The sequence below is a fragment of the Suncus etruscus genome, chromosome 4 (assembly GCF_024139225.1).
Source record: "Suncus etruscus isolate mSunEtr1 chromosome 4, mSunEtr1.pri.cur, whole genome shotgun sequence".
NCBI classification, from domain to species: domain Eukaryota; kingdom Metazoa; phylum Chordata; class Mammalia; order Eulipotyphla; family Soricidae; genus Suncus; species Suncus etruscus.
Genome location: NC_064851.1, coordinates 167208954 through 167230601, shown reverse-complemented (window position 1 = coordinate 167230601; position 21648 = coordinate 167208954). Strand labels below are relative to the sequence as shown.

General features: G+C 42.1%; 1 protein-coding gene across 1 annotated transcript; it reads right to left on the bottom strand.

Moving 5' to 3' along the window:
* Nucleotides 1–284: 284 nt before the first annotated feature.
* On the bottom strand, nt 285–13569 carry CDO1 (cysteine dioxygenase type 1). Its single transcript, XM_049771459.1, has 5 exons — nt 13363–13569; nt 9758–9835; nt 7882–8036; nt 1985–2154; nt 285–721 (listed from the first exon to the last, which is right to left on the bottom strand). Exons 1-5 carry the CDS (start codon nt 13530–13532, stop codon nt 692–694), a joined length of 603 nt encoding a protein of 200 aa, XP_049627416.1. The 5' UTR covers nt 13533–13569; the 3' UTR covers nt 285–691.
* Between the last annotated feature and the right edge of the window lie 8079 nt (nt 13570–21648).

Below are 21648 nucleotides of genomic sequence, written 5' to 3'. Positions count from 1 at the left end.
AAAGACCACTGGACAACTCTGATATGAGTTTCTATTTTCATTTTGCTGTGGATTTGGATACCTGCATTTCCTAAATTCTCTGCCCTTGATTTCATTATGAATGGCAAAATGCCTTAAGTTGATCCATGATAACCTATTATTTATAGCACAGAAATTTATAAAATAAGACAAGGAAAATAAAATCCACATATTGAAAAAATTATCTTCAAATATTAATAAGATAGAAAGAGTATTAAAGACATCTATTTATATTTAGTTCTCTAAATAATAGGCAGGCTTTGATGTGTGTGGTTTCTCGGTTTTATTTGTAGCTAATCATGAGTCAGAGGTCAAAGCATTTTTTTAAGACTATGTATTAAAAACACCCGAAAAGAAAACATTAAAGAAAAAAAAACAACACCAAAAAAACTCTTTTCATTGGTATTCTCAGTATGGTTCTAATCTGAAGATGAAACTAGAAGGACACTTGATTTGGCCTTTAAAAATCACAAGTCCACCCCCCTTTGTATCTTGAATGAAAATTTTCTGCTATAATATAATAGCACGATCTGCTTATTTAGTGCCTTAGAATTAGTCTCTGCCGTATAGCATTCCTAAGTAGTGGCATATTAGTAGAGAGCAAATGGAGACAGGCCTTCTCAACCACAGCAAAACATACAGTTAAACCTCAGAGGGTCTCAGGCATCTTCAGTTAGTTGTTCTCTAGTGATCCTGAAGTTGTCTGGAAGAAAGCAGAAAGAAAGCTGCGTAAGAACATCAGCGAGGACATTTCAGCTTGCTCTCAGAGGTCCTTTTCGAACAGGGCAGGGAAACTATGCGATGTCAGTGGAACTGTTTCCTTGTTCCTGTAGTCTGCATTTGGGGACCAGAATGCAGATAACTAAGCAGGGCAATAATTTAAGAAAATCCTGGCCTACTTTATCTCTCCAAAGCTGTACCTGTATCAGAGGCTTTCAGAGGAATATTCGAGTCTCTTCTGTCCTTCACTGTCCATTTCTGGGCCCTGGAATAACTAAGGACCATTCATTTGCCTACGTGGCCAATTTAGTTCACCAGAGGTAGAAGACTTCCGAACCTAAAATTCTATTTTTTTTTAAGTTAATTTTAAGTAAACACTTGTCCCTTAAAGGTACAATCTATTCTCTTTTATTTATGGTCTACTGATTTATTTATGGTATTACTAGTCAAAGGAAAGGCAACTAGGTGTCAAAGCATGTACGCTGCTTTATACAACCAGAATAAAGTCTCAGCTTAGCAGATATTAAATATGGAAGTTACCTGTATTGCAAATGATATTTTTTTTTTTTTTGGTTTTTGGGCCACACCCGTTTGATGCTCAGGGGTTACTCCTGGCTAAGCGCTCAGAAATTGCCCCTGGCTTGGGGGGACCATATGGGACGCCGGGGGATCGAACCGAGGTCCGTTCGCTTACAAGGCAGACACCTTATCTCTAGCGCCACCTTCCCGGCCCCGCAAATGATATTTTTGAACATTAAATCATTACACTAGCAGCTATATCAGATATTTAGCTTTCATATTCTCAAGTTTTATATAAGTTGTGTTTTTGAAGGAAATTAAAAACAGTCTCCAAAGTCAAAGATTGAGGATACAATGAGGCTTTCCTTGAGAAAAGTTTTCTCTTGCTCAATTCAATAACATGTAATAATAAAAAAAAAAGAACATGTAAAACAGTATATTCAAAAAATGAAAAAGAAATACAAGGTAATGTGATGATGGAAAAAAGCATTTAAAACCAGGAGAGATGGGCCGGAGAGATCGCACGGAGGTAAGGCATTTGCCTTGCATGTGGAAGGATGCTGGTTCGAATCCCGGCACCCCATATGGTCCCCCGAGCCTGCCTGGAGCAATTTCTGAGATAGAGCCAGGAGGAACCCCTGAGCGCTGCTGGGTGTGAAATAAATTAAAAACAAAAACAAAACAAAACAAAAAAAAAAAACAACCAGGAGAGAACAATTATACTTACAAATGGAGTCCTCATGCCAAATTTGCTGTGGAAAGTCATGGTGACTTTATTTTTATGTCCTGTTCTTTGATCAAAGGCATGGCATGTATCAAACGGTGGGCTGTACAAGTGAAGGCTCACGGCAGGTTCTGTATGGCTGATATTCTCTACCCGGTGTAAGCCGATAGAATCTAAAATCCAGGGTGGAAGAAAGAACACATGAAGCTTAGTTGATAGATGTAAGTAAAAACCAAATTATTCATCTAAGAAGGTAACTCAATTTGTATATATGGTGAATTAATAGTCAGAATTTTAAAAAAATGTTTTGTTTTGTTTTTTGGCCACACTGGGTAGTACTTAGGGGCAACCCCCGGTTCACTCAGGAGTACTCCTGGTGGTGTTGGGGACAATATGGATGTCAGGGATAGAACCCAGGTTGGCTGCATGGTAGGGGCCCCTTTGTACTATTGTTCTGAGACTAAGAGTTATAATTCAGTCTCCAGTTAAAATCTGTAACTGGTTTGCAGGTTCCTCTTTCTTAAAACCTCTACAATTGCGGAAGAGGACACAAAAAAAAGGCATTTTGTGTATACAAACACAAACCAAAATGGGAAAAAGGAAAAACATGCATTAACGTTTAAAAGCCTGAAAGTAGAAGAAAGGCTTTGAAGTGGAGAGAAAGCTAAATGTGAAACCACCTAAGGGAACAGTCAAGAAATAACATGAGCGGGTGGAGAGATAGCATGAAGGTAAGGCATTTGCCTTGCGTGCAGAAGGTTGGTGGTTCAAATCCAAGCATCCCATATGGTCCCCCGAGCCTGCCAGGAACGATTTCTGAGTGTAAAGCCAGGGGTAACCCCTTAGCGCTGCAGGGTGTGACCCCCCCCCCCAAAAAAAAAGGAATAACGTGAGATTTTATATCTCAGAATTTGGCAGCTTATAGGTATTTCTGAAAAGAAAAGTTACGGTAAGACTAAAAACAGCAGAAAGGGTTGAAGAATTTTTGAAAAAGAATCTTAAATCCTTTTCACTTTTCCTTCAAAGTCCAAGACCTATGCTCTAATAACATATACAAAGGAGAATTCTGGTGAGTTCCAGAAGAAAAACAATGGACATTTACACCGGGAATAATTAGCTCTCTTCTCTCTTTACCACCTTCGTGCCAGAACTCTGATATATAGGAATTAGTCTCTTGCAGGAGACAGGAGGCAAATTCTCTTGCAATCTGAGCAGCTTAAAGAGAAAGCTCAGGAGATACAGTCATTGTTTCTTTGCTCAAAGAGAAAACTCTACTAAATTATCATGGAATGAAGTCTCTCAGACAAACACCATCCATATTTGAGAGCTACCAATGCACTTTTATTTTATTTAAATAATTAAAAACAGCCAAAGTCACCAGACATGTTAGCCAAGTCTCTAATATGGAAGACAGAGAGGCCAGACTGTAAATAAAATCAAAATGTCACAACTGGGGCCGGCGAGGTGGCGCTAGAGGTAAGGTATCTGCCTTGCAAGCGCTAGCCAAGGAAGGACCGCGGTTCTGATCCCCGGCATCCCATATGGTCCGCCCAAGCCAGGGGCAATTTCTGAGCGCTTAGCCAGGAGTAACCCTGAGCATCAAACAGGTGTGGTTCCCCCCCCAAAAAAAAATTGTCACAACTGACACTAACTCAAGACTTTTTTAAAACAAAACAAAAAAATCATTAGTATGTTTCAGATAGGCAAGAGAAGATAATTAGAAGAACCAAAGAATCAAGAAATCATTTGGAATCGAAATGAGAGAGCAGAAAGAAAAAACTAAAGAGAAGGATGAGGCAGCAGAGGGAGACTTAAAGACAAAGAGGGTAAGAAAGATGAGCTAGTGCATGAACTCTGCATTGGGGGATCTGGGCTTGATTCTTGTCACCGTTGGCCATTCCCTGTACACCCAGCACAGAGGCGGGGATAGCCTCCAAAGAAAAATAAAAAAGTCAAAAGAAAAACAGACAGAAAATAGAAAAGATTTGAAGAAATATCAGAGTCTAATATCCGAGCAATAAGGGAAGGTTTCCATAATCAGACCAGTAACAAAATACCCAAAGAAAAAACTTAAAATATATCCTAAACATGAGTAATTTGACCTTTCTGCTCCCATTTGTTCTTCCTGTTCTATTGTTCTATTCCCATCTAAAATTCTATTGTCCAAAGAAAGCTGAAGCAGTCCTTACAGATTCTGATCCCACTTGACTTTCTTCCCATGAGACTCCTGCATGGTTCTGCCATTCTTCTTCCCTCCTAGCTAGCTAGATCATTCCTGAATTGCCTTCATTATTTGCAATGACTGCCTTCACAAATGCTCTTCCCCAGAATTGAAGCCTTTCTTCCCCTGCTGACTATCCATTTCCTACATCTTCCTCCTCCTTCATCTGTAAAAATTAAAGGTCGACAATCTGTAGATTCTGAGTTACCTTTGTCTTTTGTCCATGTAAATATTTGGCTTATCCCACACCATCTTTTACTGGTGGGCAACATTTTCCACCAAAATCAGAATTCTCAGCTTCCACAGGGGGGGAAAAAAAAATCAGGGAAATCTTACAGGAGAGAACCACCACCTCCTTAGAGTGGGTGTGGCCTTGTCACTCACTTATCCTACCTGTTGTTCTGCACAGAGACCAAGATTAGCTAACTTAGCCTTCAAGATGTCATCTATGACTCTAGTGGAAGTAATTGATCACTGTGAGTTAACTGTGATTGGCTTAACTGTGAATTAGAAAAGGCCACACACTTCACGGAAGTCTGATATGTTTTATGTACATATTTGTTTTCATTAGGGTTTTTGGGTCAAATCATGCTGGAGCTACTTCCAGATCAGTGGGGTCTCTCCTAAGTTATCTGGAAGTGAAGATGGGGTTAGGAGAGAAATGCAGTGCTGGAGCATAGTAGTATTCAGACCAGCAATCTAATCACCAAATCCATTTTTTGGTTAAGTATCAATGTCAATACTGGACTGAAGAACTCTCATTCACTGCTGGTGGGAATGCCATCTAGTCCAGATTTTATGAAAACAATATAGAGATTCCCCCCCAAATTGGAAATTAATCTTCCATATGATCCAGCTATACCACTCCTGGGCATATAACCTAGGAACAACAAAAACACAATACATAAGTACCTTCTGCATGCCTATATATTCATAGCAGCATTATTTACAATAGTCAGAATCTGGAAACAACCCAGATGCTCAACAACAGATGTGTAGCTGGGCCAGAGAGATAGACAGCGGTAGGGTGTTTGTTTCACATGCGGCTGACCCGGGAGGAATCCAGTTCAATTCTGGCATCCCATATGCTCCTCCAATCTGCCAGGGGCTATTTCCGAGTGCAGGACCAGGAGTGACCCCTGAGCTCTGCTAGGTGTGGCCCAGAAACCAATCAACCAATGAATCAATCAATAAATGAATAAAGTTAAAAAAAAAAACACAAATGAGTAGCTAAAGAAACTGTGATACATATACACAATAGAATAAATACTATGAAGCCATCAGGATAAATGAAGTCATAAAATTTTTGTATACATGGATGGATCTGGAAACTATTAAGCTGAGTGAAATGATTCAGAGGGAGAGAGATAAACAGAATAGTTTCACTCATTTGTAGGATTTAAGAAAAATAAAGGACAGTATTGTAATAACACCCAGAGACAATAGAGATGAGGGCTGGAAGGACTGGCCCATGATATAAAACTTACCAAAGAGTGGTGAGTTCAGTTAGAGAAATAACTACATTAACAACTATCATGACAGTGGTAGTGAGTGAGAGAAATTGAATGTTTTTCTCGAATACAGGTGGGGGTGTTGGAAATGGGGGATGGGGCATTGGTGGTAGGAATGTTGCACTGGTGAAGAGGAGTGTTCTTTTTAATGACTGAAACCCAACTACAAACATGGATGTAATCAAGGTGCTTAAATAAAGATATGATTGTCATAAAAAATACTGGACTTAAAAATATGTAATAAGATTAGCTTTGTCAGAAAATTTCTGAAGTTTTACTTTATATAACTGGAATAGTAGCATCCTGATGAAAAGTCTAGCCTTTGGAATCAAATTGCTTGGCTCAAATCCAGGCTGCCACTTAAATACTAAAAGGTCTTGGGTAAGCTATTTAATCTCCTTATGTTTTGGCAATCTTACCTGTAAATGGGAATTTTAAATGATTCCATATAACCTTTGATGACCCTTTGAAAAAGTATTATCCCTGTTAGAAATATAAATATTAGGGACGGAGAGATAGCACAGTGGTAGGGCATTTGCCTTGCGTGTGACAGACACAGGACAGACCTGGGTTTGATTCCCATTATCCCATATGGTTCCCCGAGCCTGACAGGAGTGATTTCTGAGCGCAGAGCCAGGAGTAACCGCTAAGCACCGCCGGATGTGGCCCCAAAACAAAACAAAACAGAACAAAAAGACATGTAAATGTTAGGAGCTGGAACAATAGCACATTGGGTAGGACATTTGCCTTGCATGCAGCTGACCTAGGTTCAATTCCAGGCATCCCATATGGTCCCAAGTCTATCAGGAGGGATTTCTGAGCACAGAGCCAGAAATAACCCCTGAGCACCACTGCTGTGGCCTCCAAACAAAACAAAATAAACAAAAATAAAATGTAAATGCTAATTATACCTCTCCTGAAAAGAATTTTTTCTTCCATATACATTTATAACAAAAAAATAAATTCTTATATGGTATCTAGATGTCAGATGTGCATCAAGAAATCGGATACATGTCTTTCATGTGTGAGGCCCTTGACTGGATCCAAAGCAACACATGGTATCCACAAGCATCACCGGAAGAGGCCCTGCAATCATCAATAATGAAAGAGAAAAAAGGGGCCGGGCGGTGGCGCTGGAGGTAAGGTGCCTGCCTTGCCTGCGCTAGCCTAGGACGGACCGCGGTTCGATTCCCCCGGCGTCCCATATGGTCCCCCAAGAAGCCAGGAGCAACTTCTGAGCGCATAGCCAGGAGTAACCCCTGAGCGTCACAGGGTGTGGCCCAAAAACCAAAAAAAAAAAAAAAAAAAAAAAAGAGAAAAAAAAAGATAAAAAGAAACATATGTGGGGTCAGAGTGGTGGCTCAAGCGGTAGGGTGCTTGCCTTACTCGAGCTAACCTAGCACGGACCGTGGTTCGATCCCCCGGTGTCCCATATGGTCCCTCAAACCAGGATCGATTTGAGAGCATAGCCATGAGTAACCCCTGAGCATCATCTGGTGTGGCCCAAAAAACAAAAAAAAGAAAAGAAAATAAACATATCTATATATCACTGCTAATTAATGTACTTTATAAAGTTTACTATGAGGACACTCTTCCATGATACATGCATTTTAGAAAAACAGTGACTAGCAAGCATTCTTAATTTCAGAATATTAATATTATAATATTACGTATAATTATCGATAATAATGCTAACATTAATAATATAATAAATTTACATAATATTTATTTCTATTTTATACAGCAAAACCTAATATTTCCAAGTTGACCTCATTCTTTTTATTTAAAATTTTTACTTATGGAAATTCATACTTGATTCTAATGTACTAAGACTTGGCAGATAACTTTCTCACTGCAAGCATATGTTTTTAGGAAATAATTCCAATCCAGATGTAAAGGCTTAAAAATCACATACACACACACACACAGGTATAAAGGCTTAAAAATCACACACACACAGCCCCCTGAGTCAATCACACACACACACACACACACACACACACACACACACACACACACACACACACACACCTCCCGAGTCTTTGCTCAAGTATTTGAAATGTCAAGTGCATTATCATAATATCACTGCATATAAGTAAGCAACCAATATTCCGGGTGAGAAAAACCTTGCACCACCAATTGCCCCTGGAGAAAGGTATCATTGTTACCGTTGATGTAGGCACACTGATTTTCCTTCAAGATTCGTTCAGACTTCTTGGTCATCTCATTGGATTTTTTATCAGGCCAGGCAAACAATGTCTCCTTTAGATTTCCCTGCAGCATCTTCAGAAAGCAGTGGGAGTCGGTGTGATCATGGATACTGCTACAGATACATAAAGAGACAAATGGAGCTCAGTGGAGGCCAATACCGGAAGAGACAGGAATGGTGAGTCCAAAGCTTAGCTGTAGACTGTCAACAGGACAGCTGCCCATCCAGGATTCATTTCAGATGAATTTTAAAACTAATTCACATAGAATTCAACATTACTTAGAGAAAAGTATGAAGTGTCCTCCATATCAATATATATGAGAGTTGAATATGACAGTTGCATTTTAAGAGGCCTATTAGAAAAGTTAATTTTTCTTAAATTTGTTTGATACTCCTTTGATAACATAAACACAGCAGAAACTTTTTTCTTCTCCAAGATACAGCTTTTGTTCATTTGGTTTTGGGGCCACACCAAGCAGTAGAAGTGCACAGGGGCTACTCCTCAAGGTGCTCAGGGTACCATATGTGATACTGGGGATTGGACCAGGATAAGCTATATGTAAAACAAGTGTTTTACTCACTGTACTATTTCTCTGGCTCTAAGATACACATTTTAATAAACTCAATTAAACTATAATCAAGTTAGAACTTGATTGTAAAGCAAAATAGAAAAATATTAGAAAGGATAAAATAACTACTATAATTTGCAGCCCATTGACTGTGCTCTATATTTAGAGTTTTATTTTTTTTTTTTTTTACCAATTCTCCCCTTCCTTTGGAAAAAGAAATGCATGTGATGTGTTTTTAGTCAAATATTATACTGTAAAGTATAAATAAGTTCAATATTTTATAAATCTTGAATACTCCATCTGTGATTATCTTCCAATGTAGTGGGAGAAAGTACACCAGATTTGGGGAAATGCTTTAAATGCATGTAATTATAATGTAAGTACTATTTAAATTCAGTGACTAGTAGTACTGTATAATTGATAAAAAAAAAAGATGCAGCTCTATAAGCTAATGGCATCTATTTTGTATGCTAAGTTCTATAGATCATATACATCATTAGATGAACTTTCTAAAATTCAGAGTCCTACTCTTCTCCTGCCATATATATGGTTTGAAAAGATTCAGGGAAGGGTAGAGGAGACAACTCAAAGGGAAGGAGCATGAGCCTCGCATGCATAAGGCCCTAGGTTTATTCTCCTTTACCAAGTAGCACTGTGGAGGCCACTATCCCATTTTTTAAGTGAATGAATAAAAACAATGTGTTCTACACATAACTTTACTAATGCATACATTCATGATTCCTTTCTCCCATCAGAAATGGGTCTGGATTATTATTTTTGACATGTTCAGAATTCTGATGAGTGGCTCAAAAAGATAACAATATTCAATTGGTAAAAAGAATTGCTAACCTATCAAGTAAAGAAAAATTAGAGAATCATAATTCAAAGAATCTCTGAGTTTATATCTGTAATATAAAGAAAACAATTAGAAGGAAAAATAAAAATTGAAATGTATCAATAGCTATTCTGACTCCAAATCTGGAGGCCTTGGTCTTTGGTCTCCAAGCTATTTACACAATTCAAATACCACAAAGGTCGAGGGTTAGTACAAATCTATATAAAGTTTAACCTTAGAGAAAACAAAGAGTGATTAAGTCTACATGAATTTACTATTCATCTGGGGGACTGCTTTTGAAACTTAAAGGGGTATGCTAAATAATTTTATTAAGGTTCCTAATCTATAGACCGTATGACACTGTATATTTTATAAGCTGGAGTAAATATTCTGAAAAAAAACAAACAAACCACAATGAATAAGTCGATTACCTGCCATGTCCTTCACCCCAACACAGAATCATAAGGTTAAATTTTCCATTTCCTTGATCCACAAGGTTTCTGGTGTATCTAAAAAAATATTCAGAAGTAAGTTTAAAAGTTGGGTCATAAAACCAAAACTGTAAAAAACAAGTGTCGCTAAGTTTCCTTCATTCACATTTTTTTTCTACTTCTAAGTAAAGATGCACATGGTTCTAATCAAAACTAGAATCTGGCACAAATATATATCAATACTTCTTTTCACAGTTTAGCTTGGACATTTTTATATGTTAAATCACCACATTTAAAGCTGCTCTATTTCTGTGCAAGGCTATTGTTCAGTGGCAGAGTGCATGCTGTGCAGACAGGAGGCTTTAGATTAGATCTATGGCAACTTACATTCCTCCACCAAAAAAAAAAAAAAGACAAGAAATGCTCTGTTTTAATTAATGACAGTAAGAGAAAATAAAAAACTCACAAATTCACATGACTGCCTTAAACTGGTAAGAAGTTACTTGCGAAGTGTGTTATTCTCTACAAGCACTTTTTTTCCCTTCTTTCAAGTAGCTAAATCATAACTGTGAGCAACAAGGTTTCATTAAATAACTTCCGGAGTATTTCTTAGAAAAATTTAGTAAGGTCCAGGCACAAACTAAATTCAAACGAGACATCATGAAAAGTCACATAACACTTAAGCCTTTAATGGTGAGGAAAAAGTGGTAATTCATAAAAACCCAACTATAAGCACACCATTGGGTGGGGGAATCCACTTTAAAGTTTATATTATTCCAAGCAGGAATATTGACACCACTGTAATCAATACCATTTTGATAATGAACTTTTTTTGGGGGGGGTTTGGGTTTTGGGTGACACCCGGTGGCGCTCAGGGGTTACTCCTGGCTCTACGCTCAGAAATCACCCCTGGCAGGCTCAGGGGACCATATGGGATGCTGGGCTTCGAAGCACCATCCTTCTTGCATGCAAGTTAAACACCTTACCTCCATGCTATCTCTCTGGCCCCGATAATAAACTTTCATTTAGAAAGTCAGTTAGGGGGCCCGGAGAGATAGCACAGCGGTGTTTGCCTTGCAAGCAGCCAATCCAGGACCAAAGGTGGTTGGTTCGAATCCCAGTGTCCCATATGGTCCCCCGTGCCTGCCAGGAGCTATTTCTGAGCAGACAGCCAGGAGAAACCCCTGAACATTGCCGGGTGTGGCCCAAAAAACAAAAAAACAAAAACAAACAAAAACAAAAAACAAAAAAAAGAAAGTCAGTTAGGGGGGCCGGGAAGGTAAGGTGTCTGCCTTGCAAGCGCTAGCGTAGGATGGATCACAGTTCGATCCCCCGGCGTCCCATATGGTCCCCCGGCGTCCCATATGGTCCCCCCAAGCCAGGGGCGATTTCTGAGCACATAGCCAGGAGTAACCCCTGAGCGTCAAACGGGTGTGGCCCAAAAACCAAAAAAAAAAAACAAAAACAAAAACCAGAAAGTCAGTTAGGAGCTGGGGAGATAGTGCAGGGGGTAAGGCACTTGCCTTGCACATGACTGACCTGGGCTCGATTTGAGGCATCCAATATGGTTTCCCAAACACCACTAGGAATGATTCCTGAGTGCAGAGCCAGGAAGACTCCCTGAACACAGCTGGGGGCAGCCACCCAATTTCCCCCCCTCAAAAAAAAAGAAAGAAATTTTAAAGACATTTTAGGAATCTTGACCCTTTTGGGAATAATGCCTGATGAAATGGTCATCTATTTAATTTTAAAAAATGAAAACAATGTGTCTCAGAAATTAAACCTAGGTCCTTACTTCTGGCCTCTACTCTCAAATTCTGTCCTGTATCTCTGAGTTGGAGTAGGAAGATGTTTTTCAATGTCATCTTCCATCCTTTGTTGGTGCCTGCTCTCAAGAGGCTATGCATACAGTTTTCAGTTCCACAGTTAATTCAGTTCCTGTTCCAGATCCCTAAATTCTTCCTCCACTCCTTATGCTTCTCTCAGGTTTCTTCCAGAGAACTTACTCTGGTTCACACTGAAACTTAACTCTTCTTTCTGGTCTTTGGCACTGGTCTTCTCCAGGCCAAAAGGTCAGAATCCTTCATAGTGCTAGGATTCTATTCTTCACAAAGCACATTGATCATACTGATTGTTGCTTTTCTTTCTCCTTCCCTTTCTCTCACACCAACTGTCCAGTCCGAGGGGCAGGTAACAGTAACTTGGGTGCAATTCTGAATCCTATGCAACAGAGGGGCCCAACTGTTTACAAATAAAATGGTTAACAGTTTGGCAGCGCCCCTCTAAACACCCAACCTTCTAAACAGCTTTTTGGGTCACAACCGGCAGCGCTCTGGGGTTACTCCTGGCTCCACGCTCAGAAATCGCTTCTGGCAGGCTCGTGGGACCTTATGGGATGCCGGGATTCGAACCAATGACCTTCTGCATGAAAAGCAAACGCCTTACCTCCATGCTATCTCTCAGGCTCTAAACATTACAGTTCTAAATTAAGATCCCTTACAAGCTACCTACTATAATTTCCCTTGGTTAATTATTCAGGGAGAAGAAAACCGTGGGTATGATGTACATGCAGGGAATTTTGTAGTGGTTTTGGAGTATGGGCTCCAAAATAATCAGGCTTATTCGAATCCAGGAGCTAAGGCCTGATAGAAGATCTAAATGGAGGCTATGAGGTAACCCAAGCTTTTATTGCTTATAAGATAAGGAGAATAATGATACATATCTCAAGCAGGGTTATGAGGTAAATACAGTACTTGTGTAGGAGAATCAGAAGAGTCCCAGGTCCATAACAAACCCTCAGTTGACAATTAGGTTGACGGTTGTCACCAGAGAAACTAGCCAGGGATTAATAGGGACCAATCTCACCAAGACATTTGCAAGTGGAAGATGAGATTCCAAAGAGGCTTTCCCTTAAAATTTCAGCTCCCAAGGTTTATCAAGCCTGATAAAATGCAGACAGTATCGAGGTAAGGTGACTAAGTCAGTGAAAGTGGTTCCAAGGAAAGCTTAATCTTTCCTTCGTTTTCTTGCTTTTTTCTCCCCCGGTGTAGGTATAGGACTCAGGGCTGCCCAGCGGCAGGACCAGAGTTCTACCGCCTCGTCCCAGCGCCGGCCCCCTTATTTTTGTGGGTCAGGAACGAAACTCATCGTGTGGAGTTATGAGATTCGATTTCTGTCCTAGACCCGAGGGAGATGCTTTTCGTTCGCTTTCCCAGCCTGATGAGGGCTGCACCCAAGGCGGCCACACCGAGCGGGCGCGCCTGTCAGCAGCGGAGGTCTCTGAGACCCCAGAACAAAGGGCCGGAGAAAGCGAGCTGCTTCGGGGGCTGGCGGGTCTGAGGGGCGGCCCGGACCGTGGGTGTCCGCGAGCAGACCCCGAGCAGTCGCTCGGGTTCGCCACACGGAGAGAACAAAAGCGCAGCTGCCGACGCGCGGCAGCTGTTGCCTAGAGAGAGCGCACATGCACGATCGTGACATCTGTCGTGCCTCCGGGGAGGCGAGGCGGCGGAGCCAGCGGGGTCGCGGGCGGCGGGGCCCCTTGTCTTTAGGACAGGTCCGCCGGGCCGGCGCGGGGGGTCCCAGGCCGGGCCGCGTCCGTCGCTCACCGGTACTGGTCGAACTGCGCGTAGGGCGCCCACTCGGCGGGGTCGCTGGCGTAGGCCTCCAGCACGGCGTGCACCTCGTCCACGTCCACCGCGTCGCCCGCGAACAGCGCGTGCAGGGCGCGCACCAGCTCCTGCAGGCTCCGGGGCTTGGGCACCGCGGCGCGCTCCATCGCGGGGCTGCGGGCGCGGGCGAGCCGGGCGGGCCCACCGGCGACGCTCCCCTCGCACTCGCACTCGCACTCGCACTCGCGGGCGGGCGGCGCCGGGCGCGGGCTCCGCGGGCGCAGGCGAGTCCCTCGGGCGGGCGGCGCCGGGCGCGGGCTCCGCGGGCGCAGGCGAGTCCCTCGGGCGGGCGGCGCCGGGCGCGGGCTCCGCGGGCGCAGGCGAGTCCCTCGGGCGGGCGGCCGGGCCACGCGCGCGCTCGCTCTCCGGGACGTCCCCTCGCCGCGCCGCCGCCGCCGCCGCCCCTTTTAAGCGCCCGGCGCGCCCGGCCGCCCCCGCCCCGGAGGAGGGACGCGGGGAGGCCCGGACGCCCGCCCGCGCCCGCGCCCACGCCCAGCGCCCGCCGCTCCCTCCGCGCCCCTGCGCTCGGCGCGACGTCTGCTCCCGAAGCTTTCGCCCGGGAACAGCGCTGCCCTCCTCGCAGCGCGCAGCTCGCGCCCGGGCACCAGCTCATCTCCTCGCGCTGCTGCGGAGAGGCCCCGGCCCAGTCCCCACGCTGCACCCCGCGCTCCGACGGGGCTTCGGCTCTCGGGCTCTCTGGCCCGATGGCCGCAGGCACCCTTCATTCCCACGCGACAGCTCTTTGTCTGGATCCTAAAGCCAAACTTTGCCCGACGCCTACCGTACCCACTGACCGTGTCTCCTTCCATTCTCGCCGAGCGCTCGAGCGAGAACGCCACGAAGTATGATGGAACCTGACGGGTACAAGTGACAAGAGCGTTTCCTTCTCGTTCACTATACACGGACCCGAGGAGGATTTGGATTCGCGAGCACTAGACATTAAGGCTTCCAGAAAAATGCTATTTTTTCCCTAGGATCTAGTTCAATGTGTGCGGTGTCAAATATGAAGTGTGCCCGTCTCTGACGTTTGAGGTATTTCACCGCTGTTCTGATTTGCTTCTCCTGAGGATTAACGGTGTGGAGCATTTCTCCACGTATCTTTTGGCCATCTGTATTTCTTCTCTAGAAGCTTCTGTTCATCTATTCTTCCCATTTTCAGATGGGGTAGATGCATTATTTTCTTTTTAAGATCTACCAGTAAAATACAGGTGACCACTTATTCTCATGAACATTTTGGGGGGGGGGAGGTAGGAGTCACACTCAGAAGTGCTCAGGACTTTTTTCTGGCTCTGCACTCAGGGGTTACTCCTGGTAGGGCTTGGGGGACCCTATGGGATGCCAAAGTAGGTTACATAGAAGGCAAGAGACTGACTTGTAGTAAGTAGTACATTCTGGCCCTCTTCACAGAAACTTTAATTCTTACTTCCTACACATTTCTCTCCGTGGCTTTAAAAATACTCCTTTATCTACTACTCTCTCTCTCTCCCTCTCCTCCCCCCACTCTCTCCAAGAATCCAACCACTGTCCATCCTGGGTTGGCCGCGTGCAAGGCAAATGCCATACCACTGTGCTATCTCTCTGACCCCTCATCTACTTTTTTTTTTTAATATCATCCCAGAGACTAGAGATAGTACAGTGGGAAGGGTGCCTGAATTGCACAGGGCTGACCCAGGTTCAACTCCCACACAGTGCCCTGTCTATGCAAAGATGGTGTGAGATTAGGAAAAACACATTGATAGTTGGCCAGGATAATTCCATAGGAAGGTCATCAGCCAACTATTTGCCCTAATATCTGGCACCAAGTTGCTCCAGGGTAGGTTCATATGATCCCTTAACAACTAGAAAACAGCAACAACTTGATCTAAGGGCAGGTTGCCTTACACCACCTACCTAAACAAGCTTTCTCTTCCTTCCTTCCTTCCTTCCTTCCTTCCTTCCTTCCTTCCTTCCTTCCTTCCTTCCTTCCTTCCTTCCTTCCTTCCTTCCTTCCTTCCTTCCTTCCTTCCTTCCTTCCTTCCTTTCCTCCCTCCCTCCTCTCTCTCTCTCTCTCTCTCTCTCTCTCTCTCTCTTTCTTTTCTCTTTTGCTTTTTGGGCCACACCCAGTGAATCTCAGGGGTTACTCCTGGCTATGCACTCAGAAATCACTCCTGGCTTGGGGGATGCTGGGGGATCGAATCCTTGGTTAGTCAGGTGCAGGGCAAATGCCCTACCGCTTGTGCCACTGCTCTGACCTCCTAACTAGATTTCTAATTACAGAAGACTAACTTTAACAACCGTGACTGAAAGATTTTTCCTGGGACCATAAAGACCTTGGGATTTGACAACTAACATGCACTGAGCCAGGGGTCTCAAACTCAATTTACCTGCGGGCCGCAGGAGGCAAAGTCGGGTGATCCTTGAGTGCAAAGTCAGTAGTAAGCCTTGAAAGTTGGGGTGTGTGACCCAAACAACTAAAACAAAGCAAAACAAAAAAAGATTCCTCTAGGGCAGGGCCACAAAATGTTGTATGGAGGGCGTAAACGGCCTGTGGGCGCGAGTTTGAGACTACAGTCAGTCTTTTAACAGTAAGCTTCAAGGGAAGAGACACATTGCATCTCTTAGGCCAAGGGAATTTCCTTTATAATTTCTCCAATGTTTACTGTGCCTATGCAAAAAAAAAAAAAAAAGCCACATCTGCCCCAATTTCTTCTATTTTTTTTTCTTCTTTTAATTTAATTTATAGGTCCGGAGAGACAACATGGAGGTTAGGTGTTTGCCTTCCACGCAGAAGGTCTGTGGTTCGAATCCCGGCATCCCACGTGGTTCCCTGAGCCTGCCAGGAGCGTAGAGCCAGGAGTAGCCCCTGGGCGCTGCTGGGTATGACCCAAAAACCAAAAAAAAATTTTTTTTCTTTTTTTATAGCTTCTAGATAGGGGCACCTGCCTTTTTTTTTTTTTTTTTTTTTTTTACAGAACCATAGAACATGAATCATATTATTCTACCTCATATTCTGTGTCCTCCTACAAACTGAGTGAAGAAAAAGTGGATAGTACCCAGTGGCCAAGTGGTCTCAGGAGCACTGAGTAGAAATAAAAATTATACCCAACCCAAACTCAACGACAATAGAATCAAGAGACCCAAACTATACCAGCCAAACACAAAATGGACCTGTTACACTAGTCCAGGGGGCTAAGGGTGGAGGTACGGGATGCATGCTGGGAGATATGTGGAGGGAGGTTAACACTAGTGGTGGGAATGGCCTTAATTTCTTGTTACTATGTGCCTGAAAAAAACTGTGAGAATTGTAATTCACATTGGCTTCAATAAAAAAATAAAAAGAAAAAAATTGTAGCAAAATAGCATTTGTAAGATAATACACCTGCTCAGCTCTTCTGAATATTTTCCTTCTATAATGTGGTCTTTTCCAGCTTACTTTAGCCAATACAATCTTTATTTTATTTTGTTTTATTTAATTTTTAAAATATTATCTTTATTTAAGCACCCTGATTACAAACTTGATTGTAGTTGGGTTTCAGTCATAAAAAGAACAGCCCCCTTCACCAGTGCAACATTCCCATGACCAATGTCCCCAATGTCCCTCTCCCCCGCCTCTTTTTGAGACAGGCATTCTACTTCTCTCACTCACTGACATTGTCACCATAGTTGTCAGTGTAGTTTTTCCTCTAACTGCACTCACCACTCTTTGTGGTGAGCTTCATATTGTGAGCCAGTCCTTCCAGACCTCATCTCTATGGTCTCTGGGCATTGTTACAATGATGTCTTTTATTTTTCTTAAAATCCACACATGAGGGGCCAGAAAGATATCATGGAGGTAGGGCATTTGCCTTGCATGCAAAAGGACGGTGGCTAGAATCCCGGAATCCCATATGGTCCTTGAAGCCTGTCAGGAGCGATTTCTGAGTGTAGAGCCAGGAGTAACCCAAGTGCTGCTGGATGTGACCCAAAACCAAAGAGAAAAAAATATCCATAGATGAGTGAGACTATTCTAAGTCTCTCTCTTTCCCTTCCTCTGACTTATTTCACTCTGCATAATAGATTCCATGTATATATATTCCATATATAAGAAAATTTCATGACTTCATCTCTCCTGACGGCTGCATAATATTCCATTGTGTATATGTAGCATATGTACCACTTTCTTTAGCCATTCATCTGTTGAAGGGCATCTTGGTTGTTCCCAGTCTATTTAAATGGCACTGCAATGAATATAGGTATGAGAAAGTGATTTTTGAATTATTATTTTGTGTTTCTATGGTATATCCCTAGGAGTGGTATAGCTGGATCATATGGGAGCTCAATTTTCAGTTTTTGGAGGACTCTCCATATTGTTTTCCATATAGGCTGAACCAGACAGCTATTCCCACCAGCAGTGAATGAGAATTCCTTTCTCTCCACATCCCCACCAGCAGCGATTGTTCTTATTCTTTGTAATGTGTGCCAGTATCTATGGCATGAGATGGTACCTCATAGTTGCAACATAATCTTTAGAAAACAGAATGGGGCCAGAACATGATGGGTAGGTCTTGCACATGGCAGACCCAGGGTGGATCTCTGGCATCACCTATGGTCCCTCCATCCTGCCAGGAATGATTTCTGAATGCAGAGACAGATAGATATAACCCCTGAGTACCACTAGATGTGCCCCAACCCAAAAGAAACTAAACAGTGATTTTCATTTTTATATTCCTGGACCATCATAGGCTTTCCCATTTTGAAATAGAGTACTCTATAGTCAATGACTAATGCTCTATATAATCTAAGGTATGACTTAAGTATAGTCTGTATATTATTTATTTTGAGGAGAGATAGGAGAATGTTAAGAGACTGAACTCAGGACTCTTACAAGCTAGGCATGTAATCTGCCATTGAGTCATATTCCTAGGCATTTTCCAAGTTTTTTTGTTGTTATTGTTATTTATTTGGCTTTCCTGTTATACCTGGTAGTGCTGGGTACTACTAGCATTGGTGCTCAGAGGACCACGTGGTGTCAGGTATCAAATCTAGGCCTCTTGCATGCAAAGAATGTATTTAGTCAGTTAAGTTTCTCTTTGACTCCTCTTCAATTATTACTTTTATTTTCAACCACATTGAATAGTATTCAGGGCTTAATCTTGAATCAGTGGTAAGGAATCACTCCTGAAAGGCTAGGGATACTGGGACTTGGATCCAGAATGCATATAAAGCAAGTACACTATCTGCGTATTAGCACTCTAGTCCTCTCTTCAGTTTGTTTGTTTGTTTGTTTGTTTTTGGGTCACACCCGGCAGCACTCAGGGGTTCCTCCTGGTTCTACGCTCAGGAATCGCTCCTGACAAGCTCGGGGGACCATATGGGATGCTGGGATTCGAACCACCATTCTTCTGCATGCAAGGCCAAATGCACTACTTCCATGCTATCTCTCCGGCCCCCTCTCTTCAGTTTTTTAATTTGATTAAAGAATATTACATTTATGATGCTTTCAAGATAAAAATGTCTAGAAAAGCATAACTATAACTCTTTTATTATAGTTATAGTTTAGCATAAATATGGAAAACTCTTTATGAAGTCCTTGGTAAATAATAATCTCATTAATACAAACAAAATATACTATGAGTCACCTATGCATAGTAAGATAAAGGGGCCAGACTGCTGGTACAGTTGGCAGGGCATTTGCCTTGCATGCAGCCTACTTGGATCTGATTTTAGTCTCCTGAGACCCACCAGGAATAATTCTTAAGTGCATAGTCAGAAATATCCTGTCATGGCACCCAAGAAAACAGAGATAAAGCATGACATTACTGCATTATCTTTCTTATAAATATGGAAAACTTAAATACAAGTTTTAACTTATATTTAAGAGTTAAATAAGTTAACCTTATCTTAACACGTTAGATTATTTATATACAGGTAAACTGAAGGTTTACTTTTCCCAAATTTGATTTCATTAAGAATCAGACATTATAAAAATATTTGTGAAACTCAAACTCCCCCTGCGGGAATCCCTAATACCAACTTGTGCCAGGGTAGGTGTATACAATATCCTGATGACAAGGAAACAGCAACAACTTGATCTAAGATCAGGTTGCCAACGGTGAGATGAAATCAGAAGACACTTCATTCTAGGCCAAGAACACTAATTACAGAAGACTGACTATAACAATTGCCACTAATCAAAGTGGTCTCAAGCACTGAGTAGAAATAATAAATAATAAGGGGCCAGGCGGTGGCGCTAGAGGTAAGGTGCCTGCCTTGCCTGCGCTAGCCTTGGACAGACCACGGTTCGATCCCCCGGCGTCCCATATGGTCCCCCAAGCCAGGAGCAACTTCTGAGCGCATAGCCAGGAGTAACCCTTGAGCGTCAATGGGTGTGGCCCCAAAACCAAAATAAATAAATAAATAAATAAATAAATAAATAAACAAATAAATAATCAGGCCTAAATACCCAACCCAAACTCAATGACTATAGAATCAAGAGACTCAAACTACATCAAGCTATATGCAAAAGGAACCTGTTATACTAGCACTCCAGGGGCTATGGGTGGAGATATGGGATGCATGCTGGGAAGAGTGACCGGAGAGAGGTCAACACTGGTGGTAGGAATTGCCCTAATTCACTGTCACTATGTACCTTAAATATAACTGTGAAAGACTTGTAATTCACTTTGTCTCAATAAAAATCATTTAAAAAATATTTGTGAATACAAGAGAAATGTTGCAAAATGAGCAAAGCTTACCTTGCGTAAAGTTTGATAAAATGTTAAAAAGTATAGTTTGAAATATATAAAAAACCTATATATTTTTCAAGGATACTAAAGAAAACAATGTAATTGGTAAACATAGTTATCTTTAAATTTAATAAACTGTAAATTACATAGATCAAAACAGAAAAATAAAGCTGATCCCACAAATTCAAACCCACTGTAGATGTTATAAATATTCCATCACTGGAAACCTTACTTGTAAGCATACATTTGCTAAATACATATGCAAATAAATATATTAACATATTTTAGTAAACTATATTCATAACTACATGAATAGATCTTTCCTATATTCAACTTGTTAAAATTCTTTCCATTTTTCAGGGCCGGAGAGATAGCATGGAGGTAAGGCATTTGCCTTTCATGCGGAAGGATGGTGGTTCGAATCCTGGCATCCCATAGGGTCCCCCGAGCCTGCCAGGAGCGATTTCTGAGCGTAGAGCCAGGAGTAACCCCTGAGTGCTGCTGGTGTGACTCAAAAACCCAAAAAAAAAGGGCCTGGAGAGAGAGCACAGGTGCGTTTGCCTTGCAAGCAGCCGATCCAGGACCTAACGTGGTTGGTTCGAATCCCGGTGTCCCATATGGTCCCCCGTGCCTGCTAGGAGCTATTTCTGAGCAGACAGCCAGGAGTAACCCCTGAGCACCGCCGGGTGTGGCCCAAAAACAAAACAAAACAAAACAAAAAAAACCCAAAAAAACCAACAAAATTTTTTTTCCATTTTTCAACACATACATTTATTAATCTTAGAAGATACACTTGTAAAATTTAAACTGTATTATTCTAGTACCAATTAAGTCTATAAATTTATTCCAGAGATATCACATTAAGGGGATGACACAATTCTTCCTTGATATAAAATGAAGCTTATACAGTAATGTTATCACTGTAAATGGAACAGTTTCATAGCAATCTCTAATGCTGCTAATTTGGCAGATTAACCATAATGCACATAATGGTATTGAAGAGATATAAAGGGACCAATAATTCAAGCATCTTTACAAATCACACCATTCCTAATACCTTTGAAATAAACACTCAGGGGCCGGAGAGATAGCATTACCTTCATGCCTTGCACGCAGAAGATCAGTGGTTTGAGTCCTGGCATACTATATGGTCCCCCGAGCCTGCCAGGAATGATTTCTGAGCATAGAGCCAGGAGTAACCCCTGCCGAATGGGAGCCAAAAAGAACAACAAAAATAAAGAGAAAGAAAAGAAACACTCAGAATTCTCATATACCTTAGATCTTACTTGGATAGCTGATTCAGTTTGTTGGCTTAAAAAATATGCTGCATTAAATTTATAATACAGAAAACAACTAAAAAAAATTAAATCTTTCACCTCAAGCAAGTGTCAATTTAATAGCATTCAATTAAAAATTACTTTCAGAATGGGGTAAAAAAGACAAAAATCTAAATTTGTTTTTCAATATTCTTTTGAACATTTTCAAATAAGAAAATGCAAAAATAAAAAATTAGGGTTCT